Raw genomic sequence first — 14,889 nt, 5'->3', positions numbered from 1 at the left:
GCTAGTCCTCTTGCTTGCTTTTTACCTAATTCTTAAGGTTTTAAAATGAAGGTGCACATAATGTAACAAATCTGTATACTGTGCGCATACAAATATTGCAGTCACTAGCTAAACAGTATGTATGTAGTACTGGAGTTAGATGCAGGACTTGGCTTCAAAAAACACAGATTTCTGCTGCTTGAACTACATGATAAATTCCATCAGCTGTCAGCAGTATGATTCAAGAGGGTGAAGGAATTATAAGCATTTGAGCAGGTATGATCTTCCATTCAGTACAGGACAGTAGAGTACATACCTAGCTAGTCCATTATGGCAGTACTTCCCAGCCTTCAGTTGCAATAGCCCTTTTCATTACCAACATTCAAAAGCTGGCCTTGCCCTGAAACATACCGGAGCTTCCATTATGTTAGTACAGATGGAAAGTGTCAAAGATGGCCTAATGCAGACCTCAATGACCACATATTGTTCCTGAAAATTCTTAGCAGCTAGTTTAGAGAACGAAGAAGAAGTATTTATGCAATATGTATTTAAAAAAAAAAAAAGCTTTTGCACAGGGTTTTTCTGATGCGTGTATCCATATTTGTTGAGGTTTCCCTCTTGGCAACACAATCTGGACTACGGTATATATGTATTGAGGTGCTTTCGTGAGTGATAACCCTGCACTCTTCCATTTGTTCATAAGTTTTTTTTCTTTTTGTTTTTAATTGCTCTGTTTGTTACTGTTGTTGAAATTTTTGCTTTTCAGTCCCCAGCTGCACTGGCCTCTGAGAAGGATGCCACTTGCATCTCTGCACCAGCATTAGCACTTAAACTGCCAACCCCAATCCCACAGAAATCGTTTACATTGCAAGTAAGTGGGTGACAGCAACATTGTTTACTTAAAAGGCATTTTGGGGGATTGGAGCAGAATCCCTTTGACTTGTCCAAGAAGGAGCTTTACCCATCTCACTTTCTTCTAAGACTTTCTCACTTGGCTCCTTCCTGCCTCTGTAGGCCTCCCAACTGCCTCTTCCCCTCCCCTGCCTGACTTCGCTTCGGGACCCAAGTAAGTCACATGCACCCTCTGGCTTCTGCCTCCTTACTTCCTACCTCACCTGCAGAGGCAATCCATTTCAGCAGTTCATTCCTTCTTTTCTCACCTGACTTGGCTTCAAAGCCAAACATATTTTCTCCTCTTAGGCACCCCCTCCCTTCTTCCTTTATTTAGCCTTGGTGTTACAAGAGAAGTGGTGGCAGCAGCAGCTCCAGACAGGGCTGATGCTTTCTCTTCACACATGCGCCACAGCCAGCTCTCTACATAAACTGGACATTTCCTCTGAGGTCTCTTCACATGATAAAGTGACATGCTCAGCACCTGGAGGGCCTAACATAACATTGACTCATGTACCTGCGTAATCCCTTGTCTGTGTGCTTTTACCATAGAAGTCTGGCTTTGACTGCAGGAATCCTGAAAGGCTGCAGCAGCAGCCTTGTTTAAACTAGATTTGATGTCCAGGACTTAAGAAGAACAGATGACTGAAAATATAAATTGGTGGGCTCAAAATACACAGAAATTGTTGATGGGGAGTAGCCTTGAGTGACCAGTTGCCTTTGGAATCTCTTCCTTTTGAAGTAATTTGTTGTATTTTGAGGATAATTTTAAAGAAAAAACTCCAGAGTGTTTTCTCTATCAGACGCCAAGGTTTAACTGGGCCCTATTTTGGACCTACATTACTTGACACTTCCCTGAGCAGTTTTCCTCTGTGTAAAAAGATTTTCCTTTACTTTTTTTCAGGTAAGTTCAGATCCCTCCATGTACATTGAGGTGGAGAATGAGATGACCACAGTGGGAGGTTCCAAGCTGAGCAGGTTAAAGTGTAATCGGGAAGGCAAAGAATGGGAGACTGTCCTCACCAGTCGAATTCTTACTGCAGCTGGAAGCTGGTAAGAGAATTTGCTTGTAGAAGTAGGAGCCTCCAGAAAAGGATAGTTTTTGGGCAGGAGAAAGCATTTAGGGCTGTATTGTTACACTATTAAACAAGTTGTTAGTGGAAATCTTATTCAAGGTTCCCTTTGAGAACTTCTGATGACATTAATAAAATATATAGGTATTTAAAATTTACCAAATTTTGATAGCTTCAGAGAATATTGCTACCCATTTGTCTTTATTATTTTAACCCCCCGTGCATGGCATATTTTTGCAAAATGTTTAATTAAGTTCACTATTACAGTGCATGACAGGATCCCTTATTTTTATGGAGTTGTGTGATTCTTCATAGTGCAAAACATCTTCCTAAGACCTTTCTCTTCTTCCTCTTCCTGCTATCCCACTCTAGGACATGTATGTTCCTCTTTTCTCCTCCTATAGCATTAGTAACAGGGGGCATTGGCTTTGCTGGTCATTGCGGTTTGCTGTTTTTTTCGTTACTTCTTTTGTAACCTGTACACAATGCTTTGGTATTAACCATGTTAGATGAATAAATATAATATGCACTGTATGTAGACCTGATGGCAACCTCACGAGTGAATTAGCCCCTAGGGTCTTGACGTAACCACAGGCTTTATAGCATCCCATGTCCCCATTAGCCAATTAAAATACTTCCTTTGCCAGACATTGCATTCTTCCATTAAATTCCCCCATTAGAGTGGACTGAATGATTAGAAGCAACAGTTGTTTAAACAGCAAATGCCACAATGACTGAAGGTTTAAAAGAACACTTTAAATAGAATATTTTTGTGGGGTACATGTTTCCTCAGAGATACCTGCAGTTTCTCCTCCTCCTCAACAGCAGCTTTTTGTTTTTGCATCAGAAGTTTAAATTAAACTGTGTGATCTTGTTGAGGTCCGAACTGTGACATAAGTACCCACAAGTCTGGTTCACAGGAATTCATCTGAATCTTTTTCTGGTTTTATACCCTTAAGAGTTAGGCTGAGTTTTGGATTGGAACAAATTAATAAATCACAGCTGAAATTGACAAGTTTTACATGTTTTTTGTGGAAGCTGTTATGTTTTGAGCTGTAATGTTTTGCAAAAACTCACAGTGGCTCAAGTTGACTCAAACTTCAGCCCAAGCCCACCACAAGGTTTGGTTAGTCTGGCCTGAGTTTCAAGCTTGTTAGGAAGAGTGTTGGTTATAAAGTTACGTACAGCTGTAATCAGAGCTCACCTTCACACCGTGCCCTGTCATCCATAACAGGAAACTGCAAACTCCTGATCATTCACATACCTTATTCAGTGTTTAGATTAAAAGCATACCTTAGAGCAGGATAGAAATAAAAAGTATGTTAAAATTTGGGCCAAAATTTCTGATGCTCTTTAATGAAGGAGGTAGGAAGTGCTCCTTTTACAGTATAAGCCTTCCTCACTGACAGAAGTGCTATCCAACACCACCTTTGAAACATGCACCCAGGGCTTTGATTGCAAGGTAATTCAAATCTTTAATCTCACATCACCATGAAAGGTACTTTTATATTTTGTCATTTAGCAATTCCCTACTTTCACCTCTGCAATGTTCTTGCCTGACAGTGCACAACTTCCTCCCTGCCTTCCAAAGAGAGCATCATCATTCCACTGTCTTGACAGACCATTCTTCTGTGTCTGGAAATGGTCTTGTTTCAAAAAACCAACCTCTTCTTCATATGCCTAGACTTATTCTGACCAGGCACTCCTCCTTTCCTTCCCCAATGATATGTCACATTCACCACCATCTGCAGAGTGAGAGACTTGAATTTAGGATTCAAAACCACATTCTTCTCTGTTTTTTGCCTCTGCCTTCTGGAGCCAAGTTTTCTGAATCCTCACAATTTACCAGTGAGACCTACTTCAAGTTGTATGATAACCCAAGAGTTCTTGCCTCTTTCTTTTCACTGAGCTTAAATGTTTCCTTTTGATCATTTTCAGTGATGTGGTGAGTGTAGCCTGTGAGAAGAGGACCTTATCTGTATTTTCAGCTTGTGGTCGTCGCCTTCTCCCACCTATTATATTGCATTCGCCTATCTCCGCTTTACATTGCACAGGTTCCTACGTCATGGCTCTCACCACTATTGCTACGCTGTCTGTGTGGTGAGTACTAAATTATGCTGTCATGACTGCCAGTAAGCATGGGCTATGATTGACTGGTTACCTTACTGCTTCCAGTTAATGACTTTGATTGGGGCTGATAGATTTTTTTTCTTTCTTTCTCGTGGCTGGGTTGGTATGTGCCTGCTGATGCTCTGGTTCAAATCAGATTTCCTTTCGATTGAGTCTTATTTGTGGATGTGAAATTCACCCCTGTATAGAGGGCCCACCATGCAAGACACGAGTCCTGGCTACTCTCTTTTGCAGGCTTAAGTGGACTTCTGCACGGGGTGAATTTCACCCTAGAAAGTGGATGATTTATCCAACTAAGGGTCATTTGTTTGAGCCACCTCCTAGGACAGAGTGATTTTAGTCTGTAGAATTAAGGGAAAGAAGGAAACATAGAAATCATTCATATCTTCATTTTTAGTAAACCAACATTGACATTGGAAGGAGTATTGTCTAACAGTTAGAGTATGGGCCTAGGAGTCAGAAGTCATGGTTCAGTTCCCAACTCTGCTGTTGACTCACTTTGTGACCCTGGACAGTTCACTTAACCTCTCTCTCTACATTAGTTTACTTATCTGTAAAATGGGGCAAATGATTCATACCTATCTCACAGAAGTGTTGTGAGGCTTAATGTTTGCAAAGTGTGATGAGATTCTCTAACAGAAAGGGCCATAGAAGTGCAAATAATAGTTCTTATAATCTTTATCAGAAGCAGGGGTGCATATGGCTCTGCCCTGCCAAAATTGTGTTGTCAAATAACAAAGAAAATATTAAATTACAAATTTTAATCAGGAACGTTCTAGAAACTGTTTTGTTATATGATTGGAGTATTCATTTCTTTTTAATGTATAGATTTCCCGCACCCCACCCCCTCTTTTCTCTCCCTTCAGGGATGTTCATAAACAGTCAGTGGTTGTCAAAGACGAGTCTCTGCAAACAATATTAGCAGGTATGAAAGGGCACATTTACCTGCCAACCATAGTCTTTCAGCCCTCCTGTAATATTTTGAGCCATTAACGAGTGTGCTAAAATTCTACCTACCCCTGTAATGCAAAAATAAATAGGTATTCTTCTGTATGTAGTTGGGTGTTAAATGGAAATCACTGGGTAATGTTTCATTACCACAGAAACAATCAAGATAAAAATATAAGGAGATAGCAGACTATTAAGGATCCTGTAATTTGTTTTGTTTTTTAAATGTGGAAATGCAGTGTTGTAGAGTTATCATGAATCACTTTCTAACCTGGTGTATAAATCACGTAACACTATCGCAATCCCCAATGCATATCTTGCATATAATCAGATATTTTAAAACGTAATTGATCAGAAATTATCTGAATTTAACAAATCTGTTTTCTGCCCTTACCAGTATCTGGCAAAAAAAAAAAAAAAAATCAGTGTTACAGGAAACACACTGGCCTCCTATCTGGATTTAATCTTACTAGTATTAATCAAAGGCAGTTTGAGAAGTATTTGTATGTGTGTGTGGTATGAACCCAGCAGACTGCAGAAGTCTTCTCAGACAGACAGCCACAAACCCTGGTTAATTGGTCCTGTGCTCAAAACATGCTCTGAAGGACTGTAGAATCAGAACACTTTGGTAAGCAGGAGACAATTAATATCTGAGCATTACAACATGTTTATCCACACCTTCCCAAGCGTAGTTTGTTAGGAGATTGGCATGGAGATATCTGTAAACTGAAAGGTTTAGTTTTAAAGATGACAGAAAAATAATTGGGTGAATATTCTGCGCTGAGATACTGCTAATATTTCCCTTTTAACCAACCCTTTATGTATTTTGCAATTTCTCAAGATTATGTAATGATAGTTACAAAGAAATGATACATGTAATAGTGCATTGCGCTCAGTGCTGAGAGTCCTGGCTTCTAAGTCCAGCTCTGCTACTGACTTGCTTACGTGTATTCAGTGAGTTACTTCACCTCTTTGCCTCAGCTTCCCTGCCAGAACTTGTTTCGGTAGGGCTCTTGCGAGGATTAATTAATGGCTGTACAACACTTTAAATGTGTAGAGTTTTAAATGTTATGTAATGATTACTTCAGAGGAAATCATGAGATCTGATTTAATCTGTAGGAAGCGATACATCTGTCTCTCAAATTTTGCTGACTCAGCATGGTATACCAGTAATGAGCCTGTCTGATGGAAAGGCATATTGTTTTAATCCTTCTCTTTCTACGTGGTAAGTTGCACATTCTTTCTTACCATTTATAAAGTTGGTTGTGTTAGCATGCCGGTTCTGATTTACTGCCCCTTAATTCTGTGCTCTGAAAACTAACCAGAGCAGAAACACACTCTGGGCTTGTCTTCCACTTTGCTCCCCACATACTAGTACATGGATGGCTGGGCCAGTCCCTTTCATGTTTTATGATTCAGTATTGTTTAAAATAAGCCTTGTAAATTAAAATCTTAGACTGAAATTTGTTTCCTTACCGTTCTTTCCCCACCTGTTACATATATACTCTGATTTGTTGTCATAGGGTTGCTTGTAACTGCCTGAAAGTTGACATGGATTTAAAATGGTTTGGTCATTCAGATGTTCATGATTTCTGAATGTAAAAGATAATAGTCTTTGGAAAAATTAGTCCGAAACAGCTGCCAGGAAACTTGGATGCTCTTTTATATTTAGATGGTAGTTTGTGTGTTTAGATGATGGGTTCCTTTAAATAAAAAACACCCCAGAGAAAATCTCATTTTTACTGCCTGGGTCTAGTCCATGTCTGTAATGGCCTTGATATTATTCACAGCTAAGGCTGACCCTGCACTTAAATGCTGCTGTCTTTTTCTCCACAACAATTAAACCAATGGAGGATGGAATCTGAATTTCCTGTCACTTTTCTGTTTGTGCCACATCCTTAGATTTATATAAAAGAATAGTCCCTTAGTCACCAGCTCAAATTAACCATGATTAAACAAGCAAGTTTACTGTAAGTATTTGTGCCATTGTGTATCTTAGTTGTCTGGTAAGCATATATATGGCATTCATTTGAGCAACCAATTCCCCACCCTGTAGATGATAGCCTTAATTAGGTGTGGGAAGTGGGAGCTGTAGCTGTCAACTCTCCCCTGTCAGTATGAAGGTGGCATCATATCCTCAGTGTAAGGGAACTTCCAGAGTGGCTGATCAGCAGTCTCAGAGCAGGGTCTGATGTGTGGAGGGGTTTGGGGTAAAGTTAGTTTCATGATGAGAAAGTAATTACCTAGGTTCCGTACAGCCTGGGTCCTACTGTGGATGTGAATTTTTGTTTTCAATATGCAAGTTCCAAGTATGGCAACCTGTAAAATATGCCAGTGGATTTTCTCTTATGCTTTTCAGAGCTCAAGCCAAATCCTGTTTAGGTTATGTGACTAATCCCATTGACTTCAGTGGGACCATTTGTGTAAATAAAGTGAGCAGGATTTGGCCCAAAGCCTTGTACATTGCACCAGTGTGTATCATTAAATGTATTAATCTAAATTTGGGTTATTGCTGATATGTACTATATGTATTGTATGATGTTTGAACCAACCTTTGTACTTTTGGATAATTTAAGCACTATACCCAGATGTACAGACACTCTTTTCTTAACCTATGTATTATATAATTTTAACATTAACTTTAATAAAATTTTTATTGTGAAAATGCAAATAGAGTATAAAGCAGAATAGAACAGAGTCATCTGCCACCTGATGCACCATTCACTGTGTTCTAATATGTTCTTGTTTTTTTTTTTTCCCCCCCAGGAATCTTGTCTCTGACAAACAGGACTCCTTAGCACAATGTGCAGACTACAGGAATAGTTTACCATCCCAAGAAGCCATGCTGTGTTCAGGACCCTTAGCCATAATACAGGGACGAACATCAAAGTATGTATTTAGGCATTTTATTTGTGTTTACTGATCAGCCAAGTGGTCTCTTTCTGCTTCATATACAGTCAACTAAATTGCCCCGTGTTAATTTCTGTTGTGTCGTCTAGTTTCAAGATGACTGAATGTTTGAATTACTTAGTTATTTTCAGAAATATCAGTGGCTTGGAGGGCTAATCTGTCAATCAGATTTGTACAGAGAGTATGTTTAAACCTTACACCTTCGTAACCTTTTATCTGTTTAGTTCAGAGAATATTTGGGTAGTAAGAAGGTGGCTGCATTCTATGCTTAGTAATTCTACTTTTATAGTTCTTCCTTACCTATGGTGCAGTTTTTTCATTTAGGTTTATAGAATATCACTTCGTTTATTTAAATTGGATTTCTTATATTTTGCATTGTGATTTTATAACTTACTTATTGGACCATCATCCCAAAAGTGGCTTGGTCTACAAGCTTCAACTTTGTCTTATTCAATTTTCCTTAGTTGGCTTATTCTGTGGAATCTTTGAGTATTTTAGGGAAGATTGGATGTCTAATTAGTCATTTGCTGCACATTTTTAACTTCTGATCATACCACCAGGGAATAGCAAGAGCCAGTGGAAGTGTCCATAGACAGCTCAGTGGCTCATCTTCACCTGCCACTCACATTCCTGTCTTCTAATTTATATACCCTCTCATAGCCAACTTTGATTTTATTTTACTAATGTATATGCCCAAATGAGAGTGGCTGTAAGTAGGGTAATGGGACTTATTTTCCTTCTTTCCTTAAAAAAAAAAAAAAGTCAGGAAAATTAGGATTTAAAAATAGAAAGAATGGAAATAACAGTTTGGATTTATTTCTTAAAAAAGAAAATATCCGCAGGAAAAATTAGTTAAGGTTTGTAAAGATGTTTTAGTTACTTCAAAAAGTAACTTTATTAAAACATTTTAGTTAACTTCAAAAAAAGAATTTCCAACCTTTTACAAAGACCACTTATAAAACTAGCCTTTATTTAGTTGCCTGGCTTTCACATGCTTGTGGGTGGGGGTTCAGGAGTGTTCTAAAGGATTATATAAACATACAAGAAGACAGCCCATACCCTGAAGAGCTTACAATGTTAAAGACAAAAACCAGATGAAGGGAGGATGAAAAGTATACAAGCAAAGTGATCAGGATGATGATAGGAACTTACTGTGTTAGTTCCATTTTGTTCATTTGCTTATATATTTGATTTTATAATATAAATGAAATTATATAAACTGAACTTTGCTATGGTGGAGGGGAGTGGTGCACACGCAGGATTGAAGTGGGCAAGAGGAAGGGGTTATGGGAGTGAGGAGGAGAAAGGAGGTGGTGGAGAACCCCAGTGGGCAAGAGCGGGCACCTGAGAGGTTGCAGTGGTAGGAGAGGGATGGGTGATAAGGGAGAAGTAATCAATGACAATATAGTAAAATCCATTTTCCAAGCTGAGTGAATGATGATTTCAGGAGGCTGTGGAGGCTCCTATTGGTTACTGCTCCCCATGTGGAAAGTCTGAAGGGACTGGGAGATTGACGAACCTAGTGCCCTGGTGGTTCAATCTGGGTCTGGTGCTAATGTAGGCAGGTCCAAGGGTCTTTCCATTTGTCAGGGGTACAGAAGATTTATAGGCAGTGGCCTTTGGCAGTAGAGGTCCAAACTGGGAATGCACCAAATACCCTTGATATGTGAAAGACTAGAAGAATGGCTTCTGCACTGTGGGAATTTTTTTCTAATTGATCTCTGACTTTGTACCACGTTTGGTTTATAGTTCAGGAAGGCAAGCTGCAAGACTGTTCTCCATGCCTCATTTAGTACAACAAGAAACAACACTGGCTTACCTGGAGAATCAGATAGCAGCGGCACTTATGTTACAATCCAGTCATGAATACCGCCATTGGCTCCTTATCTATGCACGGTACCTAGTTAATGAAGGTGAGCTATGGTATGCAATGTTATTTCTTACCTTAAGTGCTCTTGCAAAAGGTTGGTTTTTTTAAATTGGGCTTCTGCCCTTTTTGCTACTTTCTGATGTAAAGTTGGCTGGATAAGTTTTTGTGTGTATTTTTTAAAGGTTTTCATCTTGGTTTTTTATCTGATAAATATAAAGAATGTCAAGTCTGGTCTTTCCTAGTTTTGATGAAGGTTCTCTTAGAGAGGATCTGGAAACATGATTATTGCAAATACTCTCACCTTAATACAGCAGGCAGGGATGTTGAGTCTTTATCAAAGACAGCCTTTTTCCAAGCTGTTTTAGGTATTGGCATTAAATATGTGTTGTTCAAAAACCCTAAATTTTAAACAGTCTTCCTAAAAACATAATTCTCCTCTCAATTACTCAACTTTCACTCTTTGACTTTTTTGTGGTGTGTAATCATTTCAACAGTTACCGTAGTCTACCAGGGCAGACAAGACATGTATAACATAAAAAGCAAGCTGACTTTTTGAGGGGGAGAGGTTGGGAAAGGAAGGGTGTCTTTCAAGTTGTATTTATAATAAAAAATGTGATAATCATACCATTGTTTTTCCTTTGTAGATCACTTTTAACAGCCTTTTTGTGGAGAACTGTAGATAAAAGTTTTTGGAAGTTCTAGAATAAATCCATCAGCCTGTCTTTATTCACTATTTTAATGTTTCAAATAATTCTTATTGGTTAGGGAGGAATAATTTGCCTTTACAGAAATCATATAGGTTTGTCCTTGTGTTGTTCTTGTCTAGATACTTGTAACTCTGTCTTAAATTATATGTGATTTATATTGTGTAGTGGGTATAATTTTATGTTTATGCATGTTGTTTTATTTCTGGTAATTCTCAGGGTTTGAATATCGCCTGCGAGAATTATGCAAGGATTTACTGGGTCCAGTCCATTACTCAGCTGGAAGTCAGTGGGAATCAACAGTTGTGGTAAGTGCTGGTTTTTGTTTTTAAGTAAAGTAGGGGAGCCATTCCTTTTGTGTATAAACCAGACAGTTTTAATTTAAATTGCTGAATGTACTTTACATTTCCTCTCATAGTTTCTTTTGGTAACATTTAAAAGAACACTGCCAAAGTTGAGAACCCAAAATTTGATCTACCCTTAAAAGTGTCATCTGTTAAGTAATTTTCAGTTTTTATTTTACAAGTTCACTGCTAGGGCTTTCTTGTAATTGTTTTGGGGTTCCATGGTTTTTTGTTTTGGTTTTTTAAGGGAGTTTTCACTTAGCTTTAGAAACAGTATTTAAGTTATGCCAGCCTGGTGCTGATTCACAAGGAAGGAAGTAAATTGAATGAGCCAAGCCTTGTCCAGCCACTGTTTCTTAAGGAAGAAGAAATGTCTGCTTAATTTGTCTAACTTTTTAACTGTTGGGAAGGTTCATAGCCCTTTTAACCTCAAGTATACTTCAAATTGAGTAGCAAGCAAGTAATCTCCAAAGACTTTAATCATTGTGGAACCCCTTCCATTCTATACTAATCCATCCTTTCCATTACTTAAATAGTAACTTCCTTTATTCTCTCTGGCACTGTATACAAACACTTAACAATTCCATTATCTCCACTGATGCTGTCAAACATACCTAATAGATGGAACAGGTTACACCTTCAGTGCTCTCCATTCACCAGGTATGTACCTTTGAAAGGGCTGATATGCCAAAGAAACATGTGCCCTTCAAGGAACACTTCCGCATTCTATCACCACATGGAAGCAGCAACAAGAACATTTAATATGTACTCCCAAAGACTTTATTATTATTATTATTATTATTACTGTTGACATCTAAATAACAGGAGGTGACACCAAATAAACAGCTCTCTAAGATAAAGAGAGACCATGCTAAATTTAAGTGAATCCCGTATCAAATGCCTGTATTAATGATATAAAATAAATTTGAGGATTTTTGACGTTTTTGTGCAGGGTTTACGAAAGAGAGAGCTACTGAAAGAACTGCTTCCTGTCATCGGACAGAACCTCCGTTTCCAGAGGCTTTTCACAGAATATCAAGAGCAGCTAGACATCTTGAGAGACAAATAGTATTTCCCCAGATTTTCCCTGAAGGGCCTGGTCTAAGGGAAACTGCTGAACAGCATTAACCAGAGACAGAAGAGGAGAGAGCCCGGCCAGAATGGGACACTCCTGAAAGGGGCAGTACCAGAATGGCCCCACATGTTTCAAGAGTGATAAGCTTTAATTTCTAAAGAAGCTCACAAAGGCATATGTGGAAATGAGTGGAGGAGCTGGACCTGTTTTCCAAGTGGAATATGAACATCAAAGCTGTGGCCTGTGTTCCTACAGAAGGTTGTGGATCAGTACTTCAGGGGTTCCTTTTGGGTCTGGATCTCATTGTGATATCAAGGAGACTAGCTGAGAACAGTTTGGGGATTTTTTGGCTGTCCTGTGAAAAGCACAGTACTTCAGAGTACGCTGAGCAGCATATTAACCCTGTTCAGGGTTTTTTGTCTGAGGATTGATTGAGGCTCAACACTATATTGAATTAGATGAATGAGCCTATAAAAAGAAATTTCATAAAATATTAAGGTATTATGCAGCCAATAGACTCAAACCTGTGAATATAATTATAAAAGGCTGTTCTAACACAAGGACTATTTTTGTACTAGAATTTGCTAACTTGTAATATGGAATTTTATTTGGCCAATAATCAGGATTTCCCTACAAGTAACCTTGTAGGAAATTTAACTCTAATTATGACAGCTATGTTGCTGAATAATTGTACCAAAATTAACCTGTCATCATCTGGTTTTTAATTTTTAACTGTTTGTAAAGGAGAGATTTTTGGGGGTGGGGGGAATCAAAGAGGGTGGCTCTTTTTGTATGTACAAAAATAAATGAACACTGCATTGGATTAAAAAAAAAGATGGTCTTGCTCTGGATATTCATGTCTTCTTGTAGCAGCAGTAAACAGTAATACAGGTTGAATCATGTTAAACATGTATAGAAATCCATATTGAACTAATGTTATCTGGGTGATCTTTTCTCTCCAAGTGCCAGAGTAGTACATCTTAATACTGATTTTACTGTATTGATCTAGAACTTTGTTTTTGTAACTACTGCTACTTCCTGATGGGAACTCTACTTGACGTGTGCATGTGCACCTTCATTCGGAAGATTTCAGTGGCAATACCTGTTCGTCTTGTGCATGCACCATATGCATCCTTGTGACCCATACCAAGGATATATAGGCAAGATACTACCAATTCTAAGCACTTGACTAAGAAGGCAGTACACTCTTTGTCTTCCACTGCCTCATTGGTACCTAGACCATCAGTACAACTGAAACAGTGATTCCAGCCTTCGGTACCTCACACCTCTATGGCTGGGATTCACCAGGTCAAGGCAGTCCTGCTTATTTCCTAGGAGGCTGAGTCTCCTCTGAGTTCAAGACCTCTGGTACCACAACCAATTTTATCCCCACTATTCCACCTTTCTCCAGGACCACCTGCCTCCTCAGTATTCGACACCTTCTGAAAGACGGCTGATTACTCCTCCATCCCCCCACTCCACCAGACTAAGAAAGGGAGTTCTTCAGACTCCCAGATTTCTGTGCAGGGTTCTGCTGACTGCCTACCTACATTTGTTTAGCCAGAACTATGACTGTTTAGGAACATTTCCAGGCTTCTACCATTGAAGCCCGCCAGACATCCACTTGGTACTACTAACCCTGGATGCGCCCACCATTCCCATATGGTTCTCCCCAGTGGGCATACTGGGATCCCTGGGCTATTTACCAGCAACTGTTTTCTGAAGTGCACGCTGCTCATGTGGATCATCCCAGGGAGCATTCTTCAGCTCCTTCTGTTTCTCCTAAACAATCTCCAATGAGGACACATTTGAGGCCCAGGAAAGGAGAGCTGTCGAGGAGGCTACTCCATATTCTAATATTTCTTCTTCTTCCCCAGTTGAAGTTGTCATCCCCTTCGCCATCTCACGATGATTTCAAATAATTTCAAGATCTGATGAAGAGGGCAGCAGACACCCTTCAGATCCCATTAGAAGAAGTGCAGGAGACACAGCACAAATGGCTTGACATCTTGTATGCACTATTGTCAGCCGGGGTAGCCCTCCCTATAAATGAAGCACTATTAGAATCTGCCAAGTCTATCTGGCAGACTCCAGCTACTGCACTCCCTGTCAGGTAAAAGACCATTGAAAAAGTATTGTCTCAGCTCGGGGCTTGAGTTTTTATTTTCCCACCCCACACCATCTATTTTAGAGGTAAAAAAGCTCTTGCTCCATTTCTCTGGGTCCTCTAAAGCAGTGGTTCTCAACCAGGGGTACATGTATCCCTGGGGGTACACACAGGTCTTCCAGGGGGTACATCAACTCATCTAGATATTGGCCTAGTTTTACAACAGGGTACATAAAAAGCACTAGCGAAGTCAGTACAAACTAAAATTTCATACAGACAATGACTTGTTTATACTGCTCTATATACTATACACTGAAATGTAAGTACAATATTTATATTCCAATTGATTTATGTTATAATTATGTGGTAAAAACGAGAAAGTAAGTAATTTTTCAGTAATAGTGTGCTGATTTTGAAAGCAAGTAGTTTTTAAGTGAGGTGAAACTTGGGGAAACGCAAGACAAATCAGACTCCTGAAAGGAACAGTAGATTTGACATTCCTGATATTTTTTTGCTTAAAAAAAAACCAAGCAGGGAAAGGTGGGGAATAAAACCCTTCAGGCCTAATTTATACATGATATACTTTCAAAACAGAGTAAAACCATTATTTCCCTTTTTAGGTTTCCTTTAAAAAGCAATTCTGGAACCACTTTTTGAACCACTGCTACTCTGCTACTGTGCTTGTAAGATTGCTCACTGAGCTCTCAATATTTAATGGCCATAATTCTGGCCTGAAGAGCAGGAAGTGGGTGGCTTTCTGTAAATATGATGTAACATTCAGGTTTTTTTTTTCTAAAATGCTCACTGCATTTTCCCATGGATTCACTCAAATACCAGCCCCAATTCTCAGTCTTGATT

The 14,889-nt window shown here is 39.1% G+C and overlaps 1 protein-coding gene across 2 annotated transcripts in view; it reads left to right on the top strand.

Annotated features, from left to right (window-relative positions):
* Positions 1 to 12,770, top strand: part of HIRA (histone cell cycle regulator) — a 66,464-nt gene extending 53,694 nt beyond the window's left edge. Inside the window, exons 17-25 of one of the 2 annotated variants that reach the window (XM_084649454.1) lie at positions 746 to 850; positions 1,775 to 1,923; positions 3,882 to 4,043; positions 4,940 to 4,998; positions 6,141 to 6,246; positions 7,788 to 7,910; positions 9,681 to 9,844; positions 10,725 to 10,813; positions 11,802 to 12,770. In XM_084649454.1, the coding sequence (XP_084505580.1) occupies positions 746 to 850; positions 1,775 to 1,923; positions 3,882 to 4,043; positions 4,940 to 4,998; positions 6,141 to 6,246; positions 7,788 to 7,910; positions 9,681 to 9,844; positions 10,725 to 10,813; positions 11,802 to 11,918 (1,074 nt within the window). In that variant the 3' untranslated portion in view covers positions 11,919 to 12,770. The remainder of the gene's footprint in view (positions 1 to 745; positions 851 to 1,774; positions 1,924 to 3,881; positions 4,044 to 4,939; positions 4,999 to 6,140; positions 6,247 to 7,787; positions 7,911 to 9,680; positions 9,845 to 10,724; positions 10,814 to 11,801) is intronic. The other variant, XM_084649455.1, reaches the window with a different exon arrangement.
* The last annotated feature ends 2,119 nt before the right edge of the window (positions 12,771 to 14,889 follow it).

This window comes from Lepidochelys olivacea, assembly GCF_965140295.1.
Source record: "Lepidochelys olivacea isolate rLepOli2 genome assembly, chromosome: 15".
Lineage (NCBI taxonomy): Eukaryota > Metazoa > Chordata > Testudines > Cheloniidae > Lepidochelys > Lepidochelys olivacea.
This window is presented reverse-complemented; position numbering and strand designations above follow the sequence as displayed.